Below are 19,336 nucleotides of genomic sequence, written 5' to 3' on the forward strand. Positions count from 1 at the left end.
GTGTACAGATGTAACTGTGTTAAAGAAGATTTGCTGCTCAAACCTCAAAACACTCTTCATTAACTGTAAGCCATTCTATTCGCCGCAGGAGTTTCACTCGTTCATTCTGGTGAGTGTTTACATCCCTCCGCAAGTGCACGTGAGCTTAGCTTTACAGAAACTCGCTGATCAGATCACAGACACAGAACAACAACACCCGGACTCTGTTTTAATCATTCTTGGGGACTTTAATAAAGCCAATCTATGGTGACCTCGGAATAAAAGAAAAACAGACTAATATTAGCGTAGATGGCATTCTTCTAATGATGTAGCAAGTACATCGGATGTTATGAGAAGTGTTCCTGGTTCCGGTTTACCTAATTAATGCAGCCTAAAAATCCTTTAACGGATTTGGATATTAAAAACAGATTAGTATGTTATGTGTAAGCCAGGTTAAAGAGATGGGTCTTTAATCTAGATTTAAACTGCAAGAGTGTGTCTGCCTCCCGAACACTGTTAGGTAGGTTATTCCAGAGTTTAGGAGCCAAATAAGAAAAGGATATTTCGCCCGCAGTTGATTTTGATATTCTAGGTATTATCAAATTGCCGTTGATTTTGATATTCTAGGTATTATCAAATTGCCTGAGTTTTGAGAACATAGCGGACGTAGAGGATTATGATGTAAAAGGAGCTCATTCAAATACTGAGGTGCTAAACCATTCAAGGCTTTATAATTAATAAGCAATATTTTAAAATTTATACGATGTTTGATAGGGAGCCAGTGCAGTGTTGACAGGACCGGGCTAATATGGTCATACATCCTGGTTCTAGTAAGAACTCTTGCTTCTGCATTTTGGACTAGCTGTAGTTTGTTTACTAAGCGTGCAGAACAACCACCCAATAAAGCATGTGGCTTTCTAAGGAAAGATTGCGATCAAATAGCACACCTAGGTTCCAAATTGATGACAAAGAATTGACAGAGCAGCCATCAAGACTTAGACAGTGTTCTAGGTTATTACATGCAGAGTTTTTAGTTACTATAACTAACACCTCTGGTTTTTTTTTTTTCAGAATTTAGTAGTAAAAAAATTACTCGTCATCCAGTTTTTTATATATTATGTATATGTATATTTTTTTTACTAATGTTATGTGGTATCTCCTTATGTACAGTATACAGGGCGTTCCAAATATTTCACAATTTTCCTTATGCTTACAATTTGATTCCTCTTTAGAGAGAATGGGTTCCTTACTTGTTATGGTGCAGAGAAAGTCCCCTTTGTATGTCTTTCCAGATGTTTCTCATCTGGCCACATAGGCATATTTCTTCCTAACTGAACTGCCTTTTTTTGAACTGTCATTTTGCATTATTGACACACTGTTTTCCTAATGAATGTTGTTCAGTTGCTTTGATGCAATGTTTTTTGTTTAAAGCGCTGTATAAATAAAGGTGACTTGACTTGACTTGACCTCTACTTATATAGGATTATAATGGAATAATAACTTGCAATATAATTGGCTAGATTCACATTGATGCTATTTGATTAATTAAAATCTTATTATCAATCAATCAATCACCTTTATTTATATAGTGCTTTAAACAAAATACATTGCGTCAAAGCACTGAACAACATTAATTTGGAAAACAGTGTCTCAATAATGCAAAATGATAGTTAAGGCAGTTCATCATTGAATTCAGTGATGTCATCTCTGTTCAGTTAAATAGTGTCTGTGCATTTATTTGCAATCAAGTCAATGATATCGCTGTAGATGAAGTGACCCCAACTAAGCAAGCCAGAGGCGACAGCGGCAAGGAACCCGAAACTCCATCGGTGACAGAATGGAGAAAAAAACCTTGGGAGAAACCAGGCTCAGTTGGGGGGCCAGTTCTCCTCTGACCAGACGAAACCAGTAGTTCAATTTCAGGCTGCAGCAAAGTCAGATTGTGCAGAAGAATCATCTGTTTCCTGTGGTCTTGTCCTGGTGGTCCTCTGAGACAAGGTCTTTACAGGGGATCTGTATCTGGGGCTCTACACAGCAAATTTCTGGAGTTGAAAATTTAGGAGTTAGGCATAAAAGTGTGAAAGAGTTAGATTTTTGGAGTTTATTTTTTAACTCTGACTAAAGTTTGTGTTATGGGATACTCCTTGGCTGTGTTTTATTTTGGAGTTCATTCATCGGTGTTAAGGAGCGTGTTTTAACACCATGTCTGGAGTTAAATGTTAAGAAAGTGCGCCATGACACGACCCTGGTTCAGCAGCACGAAGGACTGATGGAGTTTTGTACTTCGTCGTGACTCGTGAGGTATGTAAAAGCGTATTTATATACATATTAAAAATATATATTTCAAAATGTTTGATATTTTCTGACGGAGATACGTTTTGTCGTAGCTGTTACGTTCTGTATTGTAATGTCGTGGCGAACTGTTGACCGTTAAGTTAACTCGGAACATGTGGCTGATTTGTGCGGTGTTTTTTTCTTTGTTTTTTTTTTTTTTTCTGATGTGAACGAGCTAACATTAGCATCTTTCCTTTCACCATGTTTCTGAAAATGTGTGTTTTTCCGTCAAACTGAAGAGGTGACTCCGCTCAAAAAAACCTTAGTCGACGAGGTAATATCTTGTATCCAGCAGCAGCCTTATGTCTGTAGCATTGCCTAATGTTTTAATAAACTGCAGGGTACCCTGCTAATAAGATACATTTTGAGCCGTGAAAGTGTAGGCCTGTACTTTTTTGAATTGTAACAGCTATGATAAATACGTCTGAGAGCGCGTGGTTTTCAGCTTACACTTACACACACACACACACACACAGTTTCTCAATCACACTAACATTAGTTGTTATGTTAAATAACATGTTTTCTCTTTAATTTCAGGTCAAGATGTTGATAAAAGTGCAACTTGGAGGGAAGAAAAAATATATAAAACTGGAAGAAGTTTGTTTCTCAGATTTTCTTAGTGCAGGTAAGTTCTAAATTTAGTATTTAGTTAATAAAGACTAAGTAGCATTAGTTTTGTAATTTCTTTTGTAAATAACCTGTTGGTATTATGGTTTAGTCCAACAGAAGTTTATGATATCAGAGAATACAACATTGAAAGTCACAGATGACCAGGGCATAGAGGTGGATGAGGATGTATTCCCAGAACTTGCAACAACCAAAGAAATGTGTTTTATCATCCACACTGATGATGGTAGGACATTAAAATAATGTTTGTTTTGTTTTATAGATATTTTCTGAGTTTGTGTCTTGACTCCGAGACAAACATGTGTGCATTTCAGAACTTCTGTTTGCTGAAACATCCAAGAATTCTGTTGACTTCTCAGACCTGACAGAGTTTGGTGCCTCTTCAAATCAGACAGAATATGTTACGCTCACTACTTGTGGTAAGCAGAGAGATATATAATGTGATTATTTGGTCTGACCCTGGATATATCCACTATGGTACATAAAAAAGTTTTGCTGAAGCAACTCTTCGATTGTATATGCCTTATACTGTGTTGTTGTGATCTTCAGATTTGACTGTCCTGCAGCAAGGGGTTGTTGAAGGACCCTCCTCCCCAAGTCTGACAGATACATTGTCTGTCTCAAGCAGATTAAGCAGCAGTGATTCTGGATCTCAAATGCTTCAACCTTTAACGGACAGTTTCAGTGCAAGAAATGTATATTTTTTTTTTTACTTCCATACAAATAGATCTTATGCTGTAGACATAATGTTGTAAAAGAAATGCATTTTGAAAGTATTCAATGGTATGTATGGTTATTTGATTAAGATTAATGTTTTTGTTTTAAAAAAAAGTCCAAGTGTGGTTGTAATTTTTCTAAATGTTTTCTTTTAGAATATAAAGCAAATTCTTACTTCAAAGACAGCAGGGATGACTGTGATCAAAGAGTATGAAGACACTGGGAGTTTGAAAGATTCCACAAGGCGGTTAATGGTGAACATAATTGTAGCTCACATGCATGAAAAAGAAGGGTAAGAACCTTCAAGACATGGCTTTATCATTTAAAAAAAAAAAAAAAATCAAACGATTCTTAACACATTAGTTTCATCTTTGCAGGAGAACTGTTAGTAAAGCAACAAAGGAGTTCCATGCCCTTGGGATTGTGTCCCTGTTCCCATCTTTGAAAGACCCATACTCTAAAAAAGGATATGTAAGTTTGCCTACCGAACCATAAACATCTTATACGCTCTTGAGTCACTGTAATTGTATTATTTTGTCTAACATAAGATACTGCTTCCTCCCAGGAACATTTCTATGACATTCAGAGCAACAAAGGCTTTCTTGAGTGGCGTATAAAGACCGTGCAACGTAAATCCAGAACCACCTCTGCATCACAGAGCAGAGTGGAGCTGAAAGGAGGTCCCACATTATCAAGAACGATTGGAACTATAGATGACCAGCGAATAGGAGATGAATGTCTGGAAGCTGTGTCTCTCCTCAATCACACAACTGACCGTGACTTAGTGTTCCAGAAGATGAGAGAAACTTTCCACTACCGTCAGCAGATTCTTCACAACCCACAGCGCTCAGCTGATGTACTACAAATGTTTCCTCGTTTCTTGGACATCAAAGGACTGGTAAATATTAAATAAGAATATGAAATTTTATTAAAAATATTATGTTACATTATATGTTTAAACGGTTGGCTTTTGTTTTTTAATTAGATTTTGCAAGACTTCTCACTAATGTTTGGAGCAGAGGTTGCTTCAAGGTTTCTGGAAAAATGGAACACCAGTTTCAAAGAAAAAGTCATCCAGGAGGCCAGGAACCTTAAAGAGACTGCTCTCCTGAAACAGCATCTGAAAGCTGTACTGAAAGAAGGATCTGATACTACTGATGATCCAGGTACAGTCATCGTTAAAATAGTAATGTTTTTACTTGAATCAATTAATCTTCTGGTTAAAGTTTTTATTGATTATTTCCCAAAAAAAATGTATTTCCAAAAGTCTGCTAAAAACACAACACAGTTATTTCTTAAAATTTAGTCTATTACAAAAGCTCATCAGTAAATTCATGCTTTGTGAATGCTGTTCATAACTACTTGAATTAAAAAAAAGTGATGCGTGGAAAAGTCACCTTGGCTTTGGATATGTACAGTATGAAATTTAGAAATTTAGTTTGCTCTCCATCACACAACTAATAACTACCCCACTAATAGTTTTTACTTGTAAATTACACAATCCACGCTGTTAACTTAATGATGCCATAAACAGACTGGTTTGAAATAACTACTGTTATTTTCTGTCTCCAGAATGGGACAGTGACATGGCCTCTCTATTTGTCCTGCTTCATCTTCTTACTCCACAACCAGCTGGAAGAAAGCGGCCCAAGAAGATCAGTGTTGGAGAGGCAACAGATCATCTGGTCAAATTTCATAAGGTTTGTTAAGACTATCCTATTCCAAATATTGTACTTGATGCCTATTTTTTTGTACAAATTGTTTATAAAGGGGACATTTATTTTATGTTTCAGTCATTCCAAAGCCTTGATGATCATCTCCTGACAACTGAAGGAAACCCTCAGCCATATCTTCTCGCCTCAGGGACTTCAAAAGCACAGGTTTCCACCTTTTACATTGTCTTGGACAGAAAAGTTCTGCCTTGTCAATCATGTACATCCTTGGGTGCCTTTGATGAGCTGTTCAAGTCCCATTTTGTTTTCAGTGTGAAGTATGATGATGCTCTGTCCAGTCTGTACACATTTTTGCAGACAACTGTGTACAATATCGATATAAGTACAACTGAGGAAACTCCAAGGGTCAAAGAGCTAAGAGCAAGACTGTTGAACAAGCACTAATTGTCTTATTTAACCAAAATGTTAAGTTGTTTCCTCTGCACTTCATCCTTTTGTTCAGCTTTGCTTTTGTTCAGGCACCTCAAACTAATTCATGGAATGTATCCTGGGAAAAATCTAAGACTGAAATGTGGTCAAGCAGATTGTTGCTTGCAGTTCTCTAGTTATTCTGGATTTAGGAGACATCTCATTAAGATACATTCTTCAGTTGGTGACAAATGTGACCCTCATGAGACCCCTTCCAGTTATGAAAGTGAAGAACAAAATTCTCATACCTTAAATGATGAAATACCTTCTACTTCATCCCAGTGCCAAAATTTTGAAGCAGTCCCTTCAGTATGTACTCACAAGAAAGATATGTGTGCGTCCATTATAGCAAAACTTATGGCAAGTGGTGTACCAAATACTGTAGTTCTTTCGACAATTGAAAATTTGGAGGAATTTGTTGAAGATTTGCAGTCAAATATTAAGGACCATGTCTTAAACTTACTACCAGGTAACAATCCATCAAGACCAGCCATAGAAGAGTTATTTAAAAGTTTGGACAACCCTTTCAGCCAATTGAACTCCGATACCAAATGGAAAAAGTATTTCAGAGACAAATGGGGAGTAGTAGACCCAGTTGAACTGCGCCTTGGTGTTAGGTATGACACCAGACGAAATAACAAAACTGGAACTTATGAACAAGTTCCCGTTAATGATAAATTCATATATATTCCAATTTTGAAAACATTCCAGTTCATTTTCAGAAATGAAAACATTTGTGAGATGATGCAAACATGTACTCAGTCTGACATATATGAAGACTTCTGCGATGGTAGCTACTTTAAAAATCATCCTTTATTTTCGACTAATAAGTTTGCTCTCCAAATTCAATTATACTATGACGAGTTTGAATGTGCAAATCCTCTTGGTTCCAAAAAAGGAATTCATAAAATTGGTTGCCTTTACTTCATTCTTAGAAATCTTGCTCCAAAGGTGAATTCTGCCCTCATGAACATCCATTTGGTATCTTTGTTCCATGCCCAAGATGTTAAGAAATATGGGATTGATGAAATACTGAAACCTTTAATAAGCGACTTGAAAATATTAGAAACTGTTGGGATTGCTGTTCCATTTGCTGAACAACCTGTATGTGGCACACTTGCCCTCATTACTGGTGATAACTTAGGTATGCATAGCATTCTTGGGTTCTTGGAATCATTTAGTGCAAATTATTTCTGTCGATTTTGCTTAATTGATAAATCTTCAGCTCAGTCAGTTTTCTCAGAGGATGACCCAAGTTTGACTTTAAGATCACCAGTACTAAATGATCAGCATTATGCCAGTTTGGTAGACGATCCAACACTAACCTCTTCTTTTGGCATCAAGAGGAAAAGCATGCTCAATACTTTGCAGTATTTCAATACTGGGGAAAACTATGCTGTCGATATCATGCATGATATTTTGGAAGGGGTTGGTCAATATGAGATAAAACTGCTTTTTGAATATCTGATTGAACATTTCATCTCTAAAGAAAGCTTGTTGAACAGGACGTATGCTTTTAATTATGGCTATATGGAAACTAAAAACAAGCCCACAAATATTAATCTTGACTGCGGAGGACATGGAATAGGCTTAAATGCATCGCAAACACTGTGTTTAGTCACAAACATACCTTTGATATTTGGTGACCTGGTACCAGATGATGATTTGCACTGGCGCTTGTTGCTCTTGTTGTTGAACATCATAAATATTGTGTTCTCTTACTCAATCACTGAGGGGATGACCGTTTATTTAAAGCACCTTATTATCGAACATCATAAACTCTTTAAAGAACTGTTCCCATTAAAAAACTTGCTTCCAAAACATCATTTTATGGTCCACTACCCAAGGTGCATTAGAAAGATCGGACCACTCATTCATATCTGGACCATGAGATTTGAAGCGAAACACAAGTTTTTTAAAGATTCTGTGAAGAACTTCAAAAATTTGACAGTTTCGCTTGCAAATAAACACCAGTTTGCAGTAGCATATCATTGGGAATGCTTGTCTTTAAAGACAGTTGAGTCTGGTCCAGTCAAAATGTGTTCACTTGAGACACTTGAATTTTCAGAAAATATAACTGAATCTCTCCATGTTGATTCACAAGCCACTGTCAATCTCACAAAGTGGGTAAGATGTTGTGGTGTTGAGTATCGTGTTGGACTCTTTGTTTGCACGGGTACTGATGAAAACATGCCAGTTTTCAGCAAAATAACCTCAATCATTTTACACAATGGTAAAGTGATTTTTGTTTTGATTGAGCATGAAACATTTTTCCATGATCACTTCCATGCTTTTCAAGTGAGTGAAAACCTACCAAGGAAGGTACTGGTTATAGAAAGGGAAAGATTAAGACATTTCAAATCTTTTGATGCCCAAATGTCATATGGGTGTGATTCACAATTTTATGTTGTATCAGAGAGTTGTATTATCTGATTTCTTATTTAAATGAGTTCACTGTGAATTGTCACTTCATCTGATGTATAAGTGTCTACCTCAGGTTACACAATCCTGCACTACTTTTTTATATATATATATATATATATATATATATATATATATATATATATATATATATATATATATATATATATATCCTGCCGGCTTGATTTTATATAATGCAGTGATATGTTGACAATGTTTTATAAAATTTTACTAAGCAGTTTTATTTGGCACTCTGTTAGATGCCTACATGTATTAAATGTAAACATTTTGCTGTTAGATTTTACTGTATTTTATGACTGCAGTTAATTTCAAAGTGTGTCCATGCATGGAATTTCTAAAGCTAATGTATGGATTTGCTTAAATAAAAGCAGTTAGTGAAGAGAATGGCATTCAGTGTAGTCATTTTCACATAAAACATTAAATATTAACTCTAAGAAGTGTAAAATTGAATGTTTTTAAGTGTTGATTTTAACACTGGTAAAGGAGTTCATATTTAACTCAATTTCAGAGTTACAGTTACTCACTGTAGGATTAGTATTTTTACTCCAGAAAGTGTTACATTTTAACTCTAAAAAAGTGTTAAAAATTCAACTCCAAGAGCGGAGTTATTTTAACACTGTGCTGGAGTCTATTTGATGGTCACGCATGTACACTCAGATTGAGTTGATTTTAACTACCAGGGAGTTTATTCCAAAGACCAGAATTTGCTGTGTAGTTGTCCTGGTCTCCGCTGTCTTTCTGGGTAGTAGAGGTCCTTTCTAGGTGCTGATCCACCATCTGATCTGGATACAGACTGGATCTGGTGGCCACGGTGACCTCGGAACAAGAGAGAAACAGACAAATATTAGCGTAGATGCCATTCTTCTAATGATGTAGCAAGTACATAGGGTGTTATGTGAAGTGTTTCCGGTTCCGGTTTACCTAATTAATGCAGCCTAAAAATCCTTTGGATTTGGATATTTAAAGCATATTAGTATGTTATGTGTATGCCAGGTTAAAGAGATGGGTCTTTAATCTAGATTTAAACTGCAAGAGTGTGTCTGCCTCCCGAACAATGTTAGGTAGGTTATTCCAGAGTTTAGGCGCCAAATAGGAAAAGGATCTGCCGCCCGCAGTTGATTTTGATATTCTAGGTATTATCAAACTGTCTGAGTTTTGAGAACGTAGCGGACGTAGAGGAGTATAATGTAAAAGGAGCTCATTCAAATACTGAGGTGCTAAACCATTCAGGGCTTTATAAGTAATAAGCAATATTTTAAAATCTATATGATGTTTGATAGGGAGCCAGTGCAGTGTGGACAGGACCGGGCTAATATGGTCATACTTCCTGGTTCTAGAACTCTTGCTGCTGCATTTTGGACTAGCTGTAGTTTGTTTACTAAGCGTGCAGAACAACCACCCAATAAAGCATTACAATAGTCTAACCTTGAAGTCATAAATGCATGGATTAACATTTCTGCATTTGACATTGAGAGCATAGGCCATAATTTAGATATATTTTTGAGATGGAAAAATGCAGTTTTTCAAATGCTAGAAACGTGACTTTCTAAGGAAAGTTTGCGAACAAGTAGCACACCTAGGTTCCTAACTGATGACGAAGAATTGACAGAGCAACCATCAAGTCTTAGACAGTGTTCTAGGTTATTACAAGCAGAGTTTTTAGGCCCTATAATTAACACCTCAGAAATTACACAGAAATTACTCGTCATCCAATTTTTATATCGACTATGCATTCCATTAGTTTTTCAAATTGGTGTGTTTCACCGGGCTGCGAGGAAATATAGAGCTGAGTATCATCAGCATAACAGTGAAAGCTAACACCATGTTTCCTGATGATATCTCCCAAGGGTAACATATTAAGTGTGAAGAGTAGCGGCCCTAGTACTGAGCCTTGAGGTACTCCATACTGCACTTGTGCTCGATATGATACATCTCCATTCACTGCTACGAACTGATGGCGGTCATTTAAGTACGATTTAAACCATGCTAATGCACTTCCACTGATGCCAACAAAGTGTTCAAGTCTATGCAAAAGAATGCTGTGGTCAATTGTGTCAAATGCAGCACTAAGATCCAATAAAACTAATAGAGAGATACACCCACGATCAGATGATTAGAGCAGATCATTTGTAACTCTAAGGAGAGCAGTCTCAGTACTATGATACGGTCTAAATCCAGACTGGAAATCCTCACATATACCATTTTTCTCTAAGAAGGAATATAATTGTGAGGATACCACCTTTTCTAGTATCTTGGACAGAAAAAGGGAGATTCGAGATTGGTTCTTTGGGGTCAAGTTGTGTTTTTTTTTATGAGAGGCTTAATAACAGCCAGTTTGAAGGTTTTGGGGACATATCCTAATGACAATGAGGAATTAAAAATAGTCAGAAGAGGACCTATGACTTCTGGAAGCACCTCTTTTAGGAGCTTAGATGGTATAGGGTCTAACATACATGTTGTTGGTTTAGATGATTTAACAAGTTTATACAATTCTTCCTCTCCTATAGTAGAGAATGAGTGGAACTGTTCTTCAGGGGGTCTATAGTGCACTGTCTGATGTGATACTGTAGCTGACGGCTGAATGGTTACAATTTTATCTCTAATAGTATCGATTTTAGAAGTAAAGTAGTTCATAAAGTCATTACTGTTGTGGTGTTGGGAAATGTCAACACTTGTTGAGGCTTTATTTTTCGTTACTTTAGCCACTGTATTGAATAAATACCTGGGGTTATGTTTGTTTTCTTCTAAGAGAGAAGAAAAGTAATCAGATCTAGCAGTTTTTAATGCTTTTCTGTAATATATGCTACTTTCCCGCCAAGCAATATGAAATACCTCTAGTTTTGTTTTCCTCCAGCTGCGCTCCATACAAATCTTCTTCATTTCCCCCCTTTGAGACTTAGTAAGTCTCACATTTGATTATTTATATCCAGAGTGCTACTCCATAATTCAGTGTTATTAGCAGGGTTCTAAATTAACTTTTTTGATCACCAGCCAATGTGGCTGTTAACTTTCTAAAGTTACCAGCCAATCAGAATTTCCACTAGCCATTTTTTTTTCCGGTAAAAATAACAAATTATGAGTGCCACTGAATGCATTTGATCATTTTATTAACATTGTTGGCATGAAAAACTTCCGTTTATAAACCATACTCACGAATTCATAAACTGTTACCTTGGTTTAACAAATCGTGCCCACCAATTTCCAATCCGTGCGCTCAGTTTTTGTAAACCGTACCCTCGGTTTTTGAATCCGTACCCACAAATTCATAATCCGTGCGCACATTTTCGCAATCCGTTCCCACGGATCTGTAAACCGTACTCACGGATTCATGCAGCAAGCTCCTGTTAACATACAGTTTTATTGACTATTATTATGAGGAATAGGTTTAATAATAATAAAGGAATAATCTTATAATAGCAACTGATTATTATTGTACAATAAACCTGGCATTGTGACCAGGGACGTGCACAGACATTTTGAGGGGCAGGGGCTCAAGTGAAATAAAGGGCACTTCTCATAATTAAATATTTTTTTTCTTATTTTAAAACAAAAAAGTATATATATTAACGCAACACTGACTTCCTTTAAAAAAAAAATAATTAAAAAAGTTAATTAATTTTATCTTCCTCAAACTCTAATTTTCAAAAGATGTCTACAAAATAATCAGTTCACACAGAAACCATGTACACATACACAATAACTGATGGTGACTGACAAGGATAGTTTCACATTTAAGGGAGGACTGTATCATCACCATCATCAAATAAAACCTTCAAAATCCACATTTAGATGGAGTTTGTTTTAAACCTAGGCTACTACACTCAAAAAGTATTCTGTGGCTTAGTAAATATTTAACTTAATTAACTTAATAAAATCTCTGAAAATCTTACTTGATTGTTTGAATTAAACTTACCAAAACAATTTAGTAAAAATTAAATAAAATTAAATAAAAGCCAATGTCATGTATGTATTTGTGGTTGTATGGAATACTATTTTATAAAGGTTTAGAGGAAATAAAAAAAAAGTTCATAAATAAAAAGTTAATTTATAAATATTGTTATTTTTAATGTTCAATGTTAACTTATTTCTACTCAATTTTATTTATTAATGTACAGATGCAGTTACTCAGATTTACTACATTTTTTAGAGTGTAGCCTACCCTCCATCTGTTTGCATCTGTAGATTTAGATTTCAAAATTTCAGGGGGAAAGACACTTGATGTAAGTCATTAACTAACTGGGGACGTTCTTATTTTATTAACTTATTTTATTACATTGCTTGGTTGATCTCCAATGTAGAATGCAGTCTGTTATTTCTTGATAGGGGGGTTTGGGGGTCAATGAGCGCTTCAGAAATCCTGACTAGGGCTGGGATAAACGATTATTTTTTAAACGATTAATATAGCGATTATTTTTTCGATGCATCGATTAATCTAACGATTAATTTTTTCCGACCAATTTGATTTCGATTATCTCCCCATTAATTGACTACTAACAATTTATACATGTTGATTTACATATCTGAATGAAAAAAAAACATGAATTCCTTAAAATTGCAATATATGTTTATTGCTCTAAAAATTACAAAATAAAAGACTGACTAAGAATGCATTACTTTGCACTTGTATAGAGATAGCATTCAATAAAACCTTGAAGCCTTGAAAACACATAGCTTACTGAAACAAGCTTACTGAACACATAGGGCCTAGCTTACAGAAAAAAGTTCTTATTTCAGATGAAAATAACAACTTGATGTCTAGCATTCAATAAAAAAGGTCACCCAAAATACTTGTTTAGAGCAATTGAAAGAATACAGTAACCAATGTAAACTTGAGGGCTTTAAGCTAATACAGAGAGTGTCCCCCCCCCCCCCCCCCCCCAAAAAAAAAAAAATTAACAGTGGGAGCCAGCAGCCTGTCATGGAGAAAAAAAAATCTCCGAATGCTCCACATGAAACTTTGGCGTTCCGCCCTTTTTCTATCGTGTCTAATGATTTTGGTTAATATGCACGAGAAAGAGAGAGAGAGAGAGAGAGAGAGCGCGCTCGTGTAGTTTGAAGACTGTGAGTGCGCGAGCGCGCGTGAAACTTTGGTGTTTCGCCCTTTTTCTATCGTGTTTAATGATTTTAAATAATATGCACAAGGGAGAGCGAGAGAGCAAGAAGCGCTCGTGTTGTTTGAAGACTGTGAGTGCGCGCGCAGCCGGGGCTCTCTCTCTCGTACGCGCCCTGTCAGCAGTCATTCTATTCTACATCACTCACCGATCAAATAAGGCTTTGACAGCCGCCAAAAAAAAAAAAAGATAAATGCAGAAAAACCCCTGGATTGGTTATATAACGTTGGACAGAATGTTGATCCGGCCATCACGTATATTCAGCGTACATAAGGTAAACGTTTTTCAGACGTTTTTTAGAGAAATAAAAACAGGTCGACAAATCTATGCGCATATTTTACGTCGACGTCATCGATGACATCGACGCGTTGTCCCAGCCCTACTCCTGACCTGATATTTAGATATACTATTCTTCAATAAATATATTTGTTTGACAGGGAAGCTGTGCGCAAACAGGAATTTATTTTATTAAAAAAAAAAAAAAAAAAAAAAAAAAAAAAATCACCCCAGAAAAAAAGGGCACTTTCTCTCCAGGAATGAAAAGGGCAGGTGCTCAAGCCCCCTTTGACGTCTATGTGTGCACGTGCCTGATTGTGACTAACTCTGGAGTAATTTTTTTCCTCTGTTGTAAATTGTTTTGGATAAAAGATTCTTATGCATAACCTGTATAATAATATATAATAATATGTTATTTTTATCATTTTAATTTGTAGGCTAAATAAATGAGTACAAGAAAATAATTCATGAATTGCTTTATTTTTAAATAAACTTTGACAGTTTTGTAAATGCTTATCTACAATTCTTTCTTAACATGCATGAAGACTTATTTTTCTGATTTTATTATACTAAGCTCCATCCACCCCACCTGCCGGAGTTAGATGCATGTTTCACTGTTAATGTTATTAATAAATAATGAGGCCGAAAATAACATTGTATTCAGTTAGAGAGAAAAGGAATGAAAACATACCGGCATATTATTTGTTTTGTATTGCTTTTTACCCTTATTTTCTTTTTCTTTTTAGCGTTTTTTTTTTTTTTTTTTTTTTTTCATAAAATACAGGCGGCTGTGTCTTATCCTATTGGTGATTAATGTAATAATCACTATTAAAATAAACGCTAAAAAGAAGACTATTTGTGAATGCTGATTGTGGACTCATTGGATACTATGAAAAATAATGTTTAATAAACAGAAATGAATCTGCCGGTGGAGGCGGAGCTACAAATGCGTGTCATTTTACAAATACAAATCCGAGGGAACGGATTGTGAAAGTGTGCGCACGGATTATGAATTCGTGGGTACAGATTCAAAAACCGAGGGTACGGTTTACAAAATCTGAGCGCACGGATTGGGAATTTGTTAAAACGAGGGAACAGTTTATGAATTTGTGAGTACGGTTTATAAACTGAGGGGACGGATTGCAAAACCGTCGTCACGGATTGATTTTTTTTTTCTCCTACAGGTGACGTGCGGGGCTCTCCGTAATATCCTAATCCCCTGCCTCGTTCCTCTTTTTGCCCCCAGAAATCTGTCCCAACCACCGCCACATTTAGTTTAATCTTAATTTTTTTCTTTAATAGCTAACTCCCTCCTCTTTCAGTCTATGCTCCCTGCTCTGGCTCCATTCGTTCTTTTTCCTTGTGTTTTCTGATGGACGCTATTCGTTTCCATGTTTTTTCGCGCTGGTTTCACTGCAAACTGCTTGCAGACAATGAGCATATGAAACTTCATCACATAGCATTACAGCACAGTGTTCATGGGAAATGTAGGAAGTGCTGCCAGGGGGATAAGTGACCGAGAACAGAGCCTCATGTCATGCATTACCAGCCGAACTGGCTAGTAAGTTTTAATTAACACCCGCCAAAATGAATTTTAACCCGCATTTGGCGGGTTGGCGGGTGTTAATTTAGAACCCTGGTTATCATCCCCAAAGCAACGGACAATCTGAGCAAGCCAACCAAGAATTAGAGAGGACGTTGCGACGTTTGGTCTCCAAGAATCCTTCTTCCTGGAGTCAACAACTCTCTACGGTGGAGTACGCCCACAATTTGTTGCCAGTGTCAGCTACAGGCCTCTCTCCATTTCAGTGTAATGTAGGGTACCAGCCACCAGCATTTCCCAGTCTGGAATCTGAAGTCGCGGTCCCCTCCACCCCTCGGACTCTGCTCCGGGTGAGGGTCAAAGCCTCCCGTCTACGTCGTGGGTCAAAAAGTGTGGCTTTCTACCAGTAATATTCCTCTGCGGTCCGTTTCTAATAAATTAGAAATCCCAAATTTATCGACCCATTCACTATCACCAAAATCATTAGTCCGGTGACAGTCCGCCTCAAACTACCTCCTGCGTACAAGAGGATACACCCCGACATTCATGTGTCCAAAATTAAACCCGTGTTTTATGCACGTATTAATCCGCCTACTCCGGTTCCCCCGCCGCCGCATCTCGTAGATGGGGAACCGACATATTTGGTTAATCGCATTCTGGACTCGAGACGGAGGGGACGAGGATTCCAGTATCTGGTGAACTGGGAAGGTTACAGTCCGGAGGAGAGGAGTTGGGTACCTGCTAGGGACATATTGGATCACTCCCTTATTGATGACTACAATCAGCAGGTAGGCCCTTCTGGGAACTCCAGGAGGAGTTCTTAGAGGGGGGGTACTGTCACGGTCGGTAAACCTTGATCTCGGGGTGTTTACACTTTGTGGTAAATTCTGTGTGTCCCGCGTCTGCACTGATTAGTTGTGGGCGTCTCCGTTAATTGTATCAGCAACAGCTGCCACTCATTACTCATCTACTATATAATGGCTTGTCTCACGTATTGTGTTTGAGAGATCGTTGTCTATAGTTTTGATGTGGTTCCCCTGTTCGTTTGGCTCTCAGTGTTGTTTGCGTTTGGAGGTCTGTGTTACCCTAGAACCTCATCCTCTCTCCGCACATTCTCACGGACACTTACCTTCGGCTCTATTCCCCGCAGTTCCTGTGCCATCCTCTCCTGCTGCCTCACGCCGTCATCATCCGGATTACTCACCTTCTCTCTGCCATCAGCTGGATTCCTCACCTCTTCCCCATCCCCTCGAAGTGTCGCTGTCTCATCGTCATTGTTTGTTTATGTACTCATTCTATATCTTCTCATTAAATTAGTATACTTGCATTTGCTTCCAGACTGTCCTTTCACCCACCGTCACAGTTACATCATCAAGTTGTTCTGAGGTTATGGATATGCTAAGGAATCTGGATACATCAGGAAGATAACTTAAAAAGCAGTCTTTTGTGGTAGAAGTGATGGTTCTTCCATACTTGTAACAAGAAGTAGAATTTGCAATTTTGGCGATATGAAGTTTGCACAAAACTAAATAATTATCTGAGCATAGCTGGAAATCGCGGGGGGTCTGAGGGTTGTCCCCCCTAAAATATAATTGAAATATGTGTATTGTAAATAATATAATGATATATAGTTAAACTAATTGTGTAAGTAGTAAAACAATACAGATGCAAACGGACCAACAACAAAAAAAGTTTTAAACAGCTCGAGTTCCCCCTCCTTTGCCTCACAGTGCTTTGGACCACTGCCTGCTCCTCTTTTACCTCACCACAACCGACACACACAAACACACACATACAGTCCGGTGCAAGAAAACAACGTATTTCAGTAGTCGTGGAACTAGTCAAGCTTACTTTATTCACATTAAACATTGGATGAGTGATTATTTTTTCTTTAATATAGATGATGCTGAAACATTAATAAATCGTGTCCAAAAATATTATTGTGTACCAATTTACTTTTGTCACCGATGTAGTCTGCGCTGTTAGCGATTATAATATAATTTACCCATGTTTTATACAGGGCGTTTACCTAGCTTGTTTAATAACATCTTACACACACCCATAGTGTACACATATACAAGTCTTGTACGTTAGATTAGACGGGTGCGCATTTAGATTTTCCCGCGTTCACTATGATTTAGTCGGTTTCAGTGGTGGCTCGTCGGGTGAGGCAGGGGAGGCACAGTTTTCCCCCAAATTTTGAGGTGAAAATGAGGAAGATTTAATGTTAATAACATTCACTATTCATTTCAGTTCATGTCTCAGAATGTATATAATTTTGTTTGTAATTTCACAGTTGTAATACCATTACATGAAAGATCCGCTTTTCTATCGTGAATGTGGCGAATCTGCTGATGTAATTACACCGCTAAGTGAAGGGGAAGGGGAGGGGAGGCCAGGGGAACCAATCAGCATCGAGTGTTCACTTTAAGCGCTGAGGAATGCTGAGAAAAGTAACATCATAGAGGATGCTAGCCTCCCTTCTGGAATATCAACCAACCATCGTAGAGACGTAAATTACGTGCTATTAGTTTGAACCTGTTTTTATACAGTCTTATGGTTTGAACGTCTCCCGGAGCGGCTGGGCTGACAATTTACCAAGTATTTATAATGAGTATTGAATATATTTTCTTTACGGTTTCTGACTAAAAGCCACCAAAAAGGTATTTTAAAGTGGTTAAGCAAATAATAATAATAATAATAATCGGCAGGGATCTCCAGACCAACACAATTAGTTTGTCTCCTCTATTTTAAAATCCACGAGCCGCCACTGGTCGGTTTATTTAATTTAATATAGTTATTCTAATATAAAAGTGCAGTTGTTCTCCAGATATTAGCATAACAAATGTGATTTAGATTTTTATAATAATTGAATAAACAAGAAGTTAATATTAAGTGCATTTCAGGCACCATATTGACTGTTTTAGCTCTATTTCACCAACGAAAAAAGTTGAAAACTAAGCTACAGCAGTAACAGCACTAATTTTGAGAAACACACTGAGGAGGTCTTTGCTAACTGAATGAATCCACTTTTTGAACAAATCAGTCATTGACATAATCAATTATTTTTTTTTTCTCTTTCACGTCTATTCCAATCTCACTATACAGTTGTGTGAGGGTTTATGTCTAAGAGTGTGTATGCCTTCATTTTGCTAGGCATGTCAAATGTTTTTATATACGCATGTTTTAATTATAACTGTGAAGCAACAACATTGCTATCAAATGTGCTATATAAATAAATAAAAGTTGAAGTTAAGTTTAAATTCCATTGTATTTTGGTGGCTTGATTGTGTAAACAACTTCAAAAACATTGCAAAAAAAATTGTAATGTTTTGAAGAATGTTTTGGTCAATTTAGTCAGCTTTTTCATTGAACCAGAAAGAAACTTTGAGAAGGATAATGGAAAGGTCTCCATGCAATAGTAAGGCTTTCCTCTCTGTACACTTATCCTTAAGTACACTTATCCTGGATCTGAGATATCATCACTTGGCTGCATAATTTCAACACTATCAACATCAATTCCATGTGACAGTATTAAATCTAGAGTATCATTTCGACAATGAGTAGGTACTGAAACGTGCTGACTAACCCCAATAGAGTTCAGAATGACTATAAATGCTGATCCCAATGCATCTTTTTCATTATCAACATGGATATTAAAATCACCATCTATTAAAACTTTATCTGCAGCCAGAACTAACTCGGATGTAAAATCACCAAACTCTTTAATAAAGTCTGTATGGTGCCCTGGTGACCTGTATATAGTAGCCAGTACAAACATAACAGGGGATCATTTATCATTTGTTTCTCTGGATAATGTTATATAAAGCACCATTACTTCAAACGAGTTATACTTGAAGCCTGCCCTCTGAGAAATCCTTTGTTATAAATTGAAGCAACGACTCCCCCTTTGCCTTTTAGACGCGGCTAATGTTTATAACAGCAATCTTGGAGGGTGGACTCATTTAAAATAATGTAATCATCAGGTTTTAGCAAGGTATCAACAGAGCACATCTATATTATGATCAGTGATCATATTATTTACAAAAAGTGTTTTTGATCTGATATTCAACAAGTCAGGTTTATCATTTGTTTATCCATATTGCATCTGTTTTTTATTTGTTGAACCTCAATTAAATTGTTAATCTTAACTGGTTTGGAAGTTT

The 19,336-nt window shown here is 36.9% G+C and overlaps 2 protein-coding genes across 4 annotated transcripts; both read left to right on the top strand.

Annotated features, from left to right (window-relative positions):
- Positions 1 to 2,048: 2,048 nt before the first annotated feature.
- LOC113093751 (uncharacterized) lies at positions 2,049 to 4,570 on the top strand. Its single transcript, XM_026259310.1, has 7 exons — positions 2,049 to 2,938; positions 3,032 to 3,166; positions 3,255 to 3,359; positions 3,490 to 3,635; positions 3,813 to 3,949; positions 4,035 to 4,128; positions 4,223 to 4,570. The coding sequence occupies exons 1-7, from the start codon at positions 2,857 to 2,859 to the stop codon at positions 4,568 to 4,570; spliced, it is 1,047 nt and encodes a 348-aa protein (XP_026115095.1). The 5' UTR covers positions 2,049 to 2,856.
- Positions 4,571 to 4,656: 86 nt separating this feature from the next.
- Positions 4,657 to 8,327, top strand: LOC113093753 (uncharacterized). 3 transcript variants are annotated; one of them, XM_026259311.1, is made up of 3 exons: positions 4,657 to 4,823; positions 5,230 to 5,357; positions 5,451 to 8,327. In XM_026259311.1, the coding sequence occupies exon 3, from the start codon at positions 5,793 to 5,795 to the stop codon at positions 8,229 to 8,231; it is 2,439 nt and encodes an 812-aa protein (XP_026115096.1). In that variant the 5' UTR covers positions 4,657 to 4,823; positions 5,230 to 5,357; positions 5,451 to 5,792; the 3' UTR covers positions 8,232 to 8,327. The 3 variants fall into 2 exon arrangements, with proteins under 3 accessions (XP_026115096.1, XP_026115098.1, XP_026115097.1); XM_026259312.1 differs by lacking the exon at positions 4,657 to 4,823 and having other exon boundaries at positions 4,924 to 5,357.
- Positions 8,328 to 19,336: the final 11,009 nt, after the last annotated feature.

Source organism: Carassius auratus, unplaced genomic scaffold, assembly GCF_003368295.1.
Source record: "Carassius auratus strain Wakin unplaced genomic scaffold, ASM336829v1 scaf_tig00215128, whole genome shotgun sequence".
NCBI classification, from domain to species: Eukaryota; Metazoa; Chordata; class Actinopteri; order Cypriniformes; family Cyprinidae; genus Carassius; species Carassius auratus.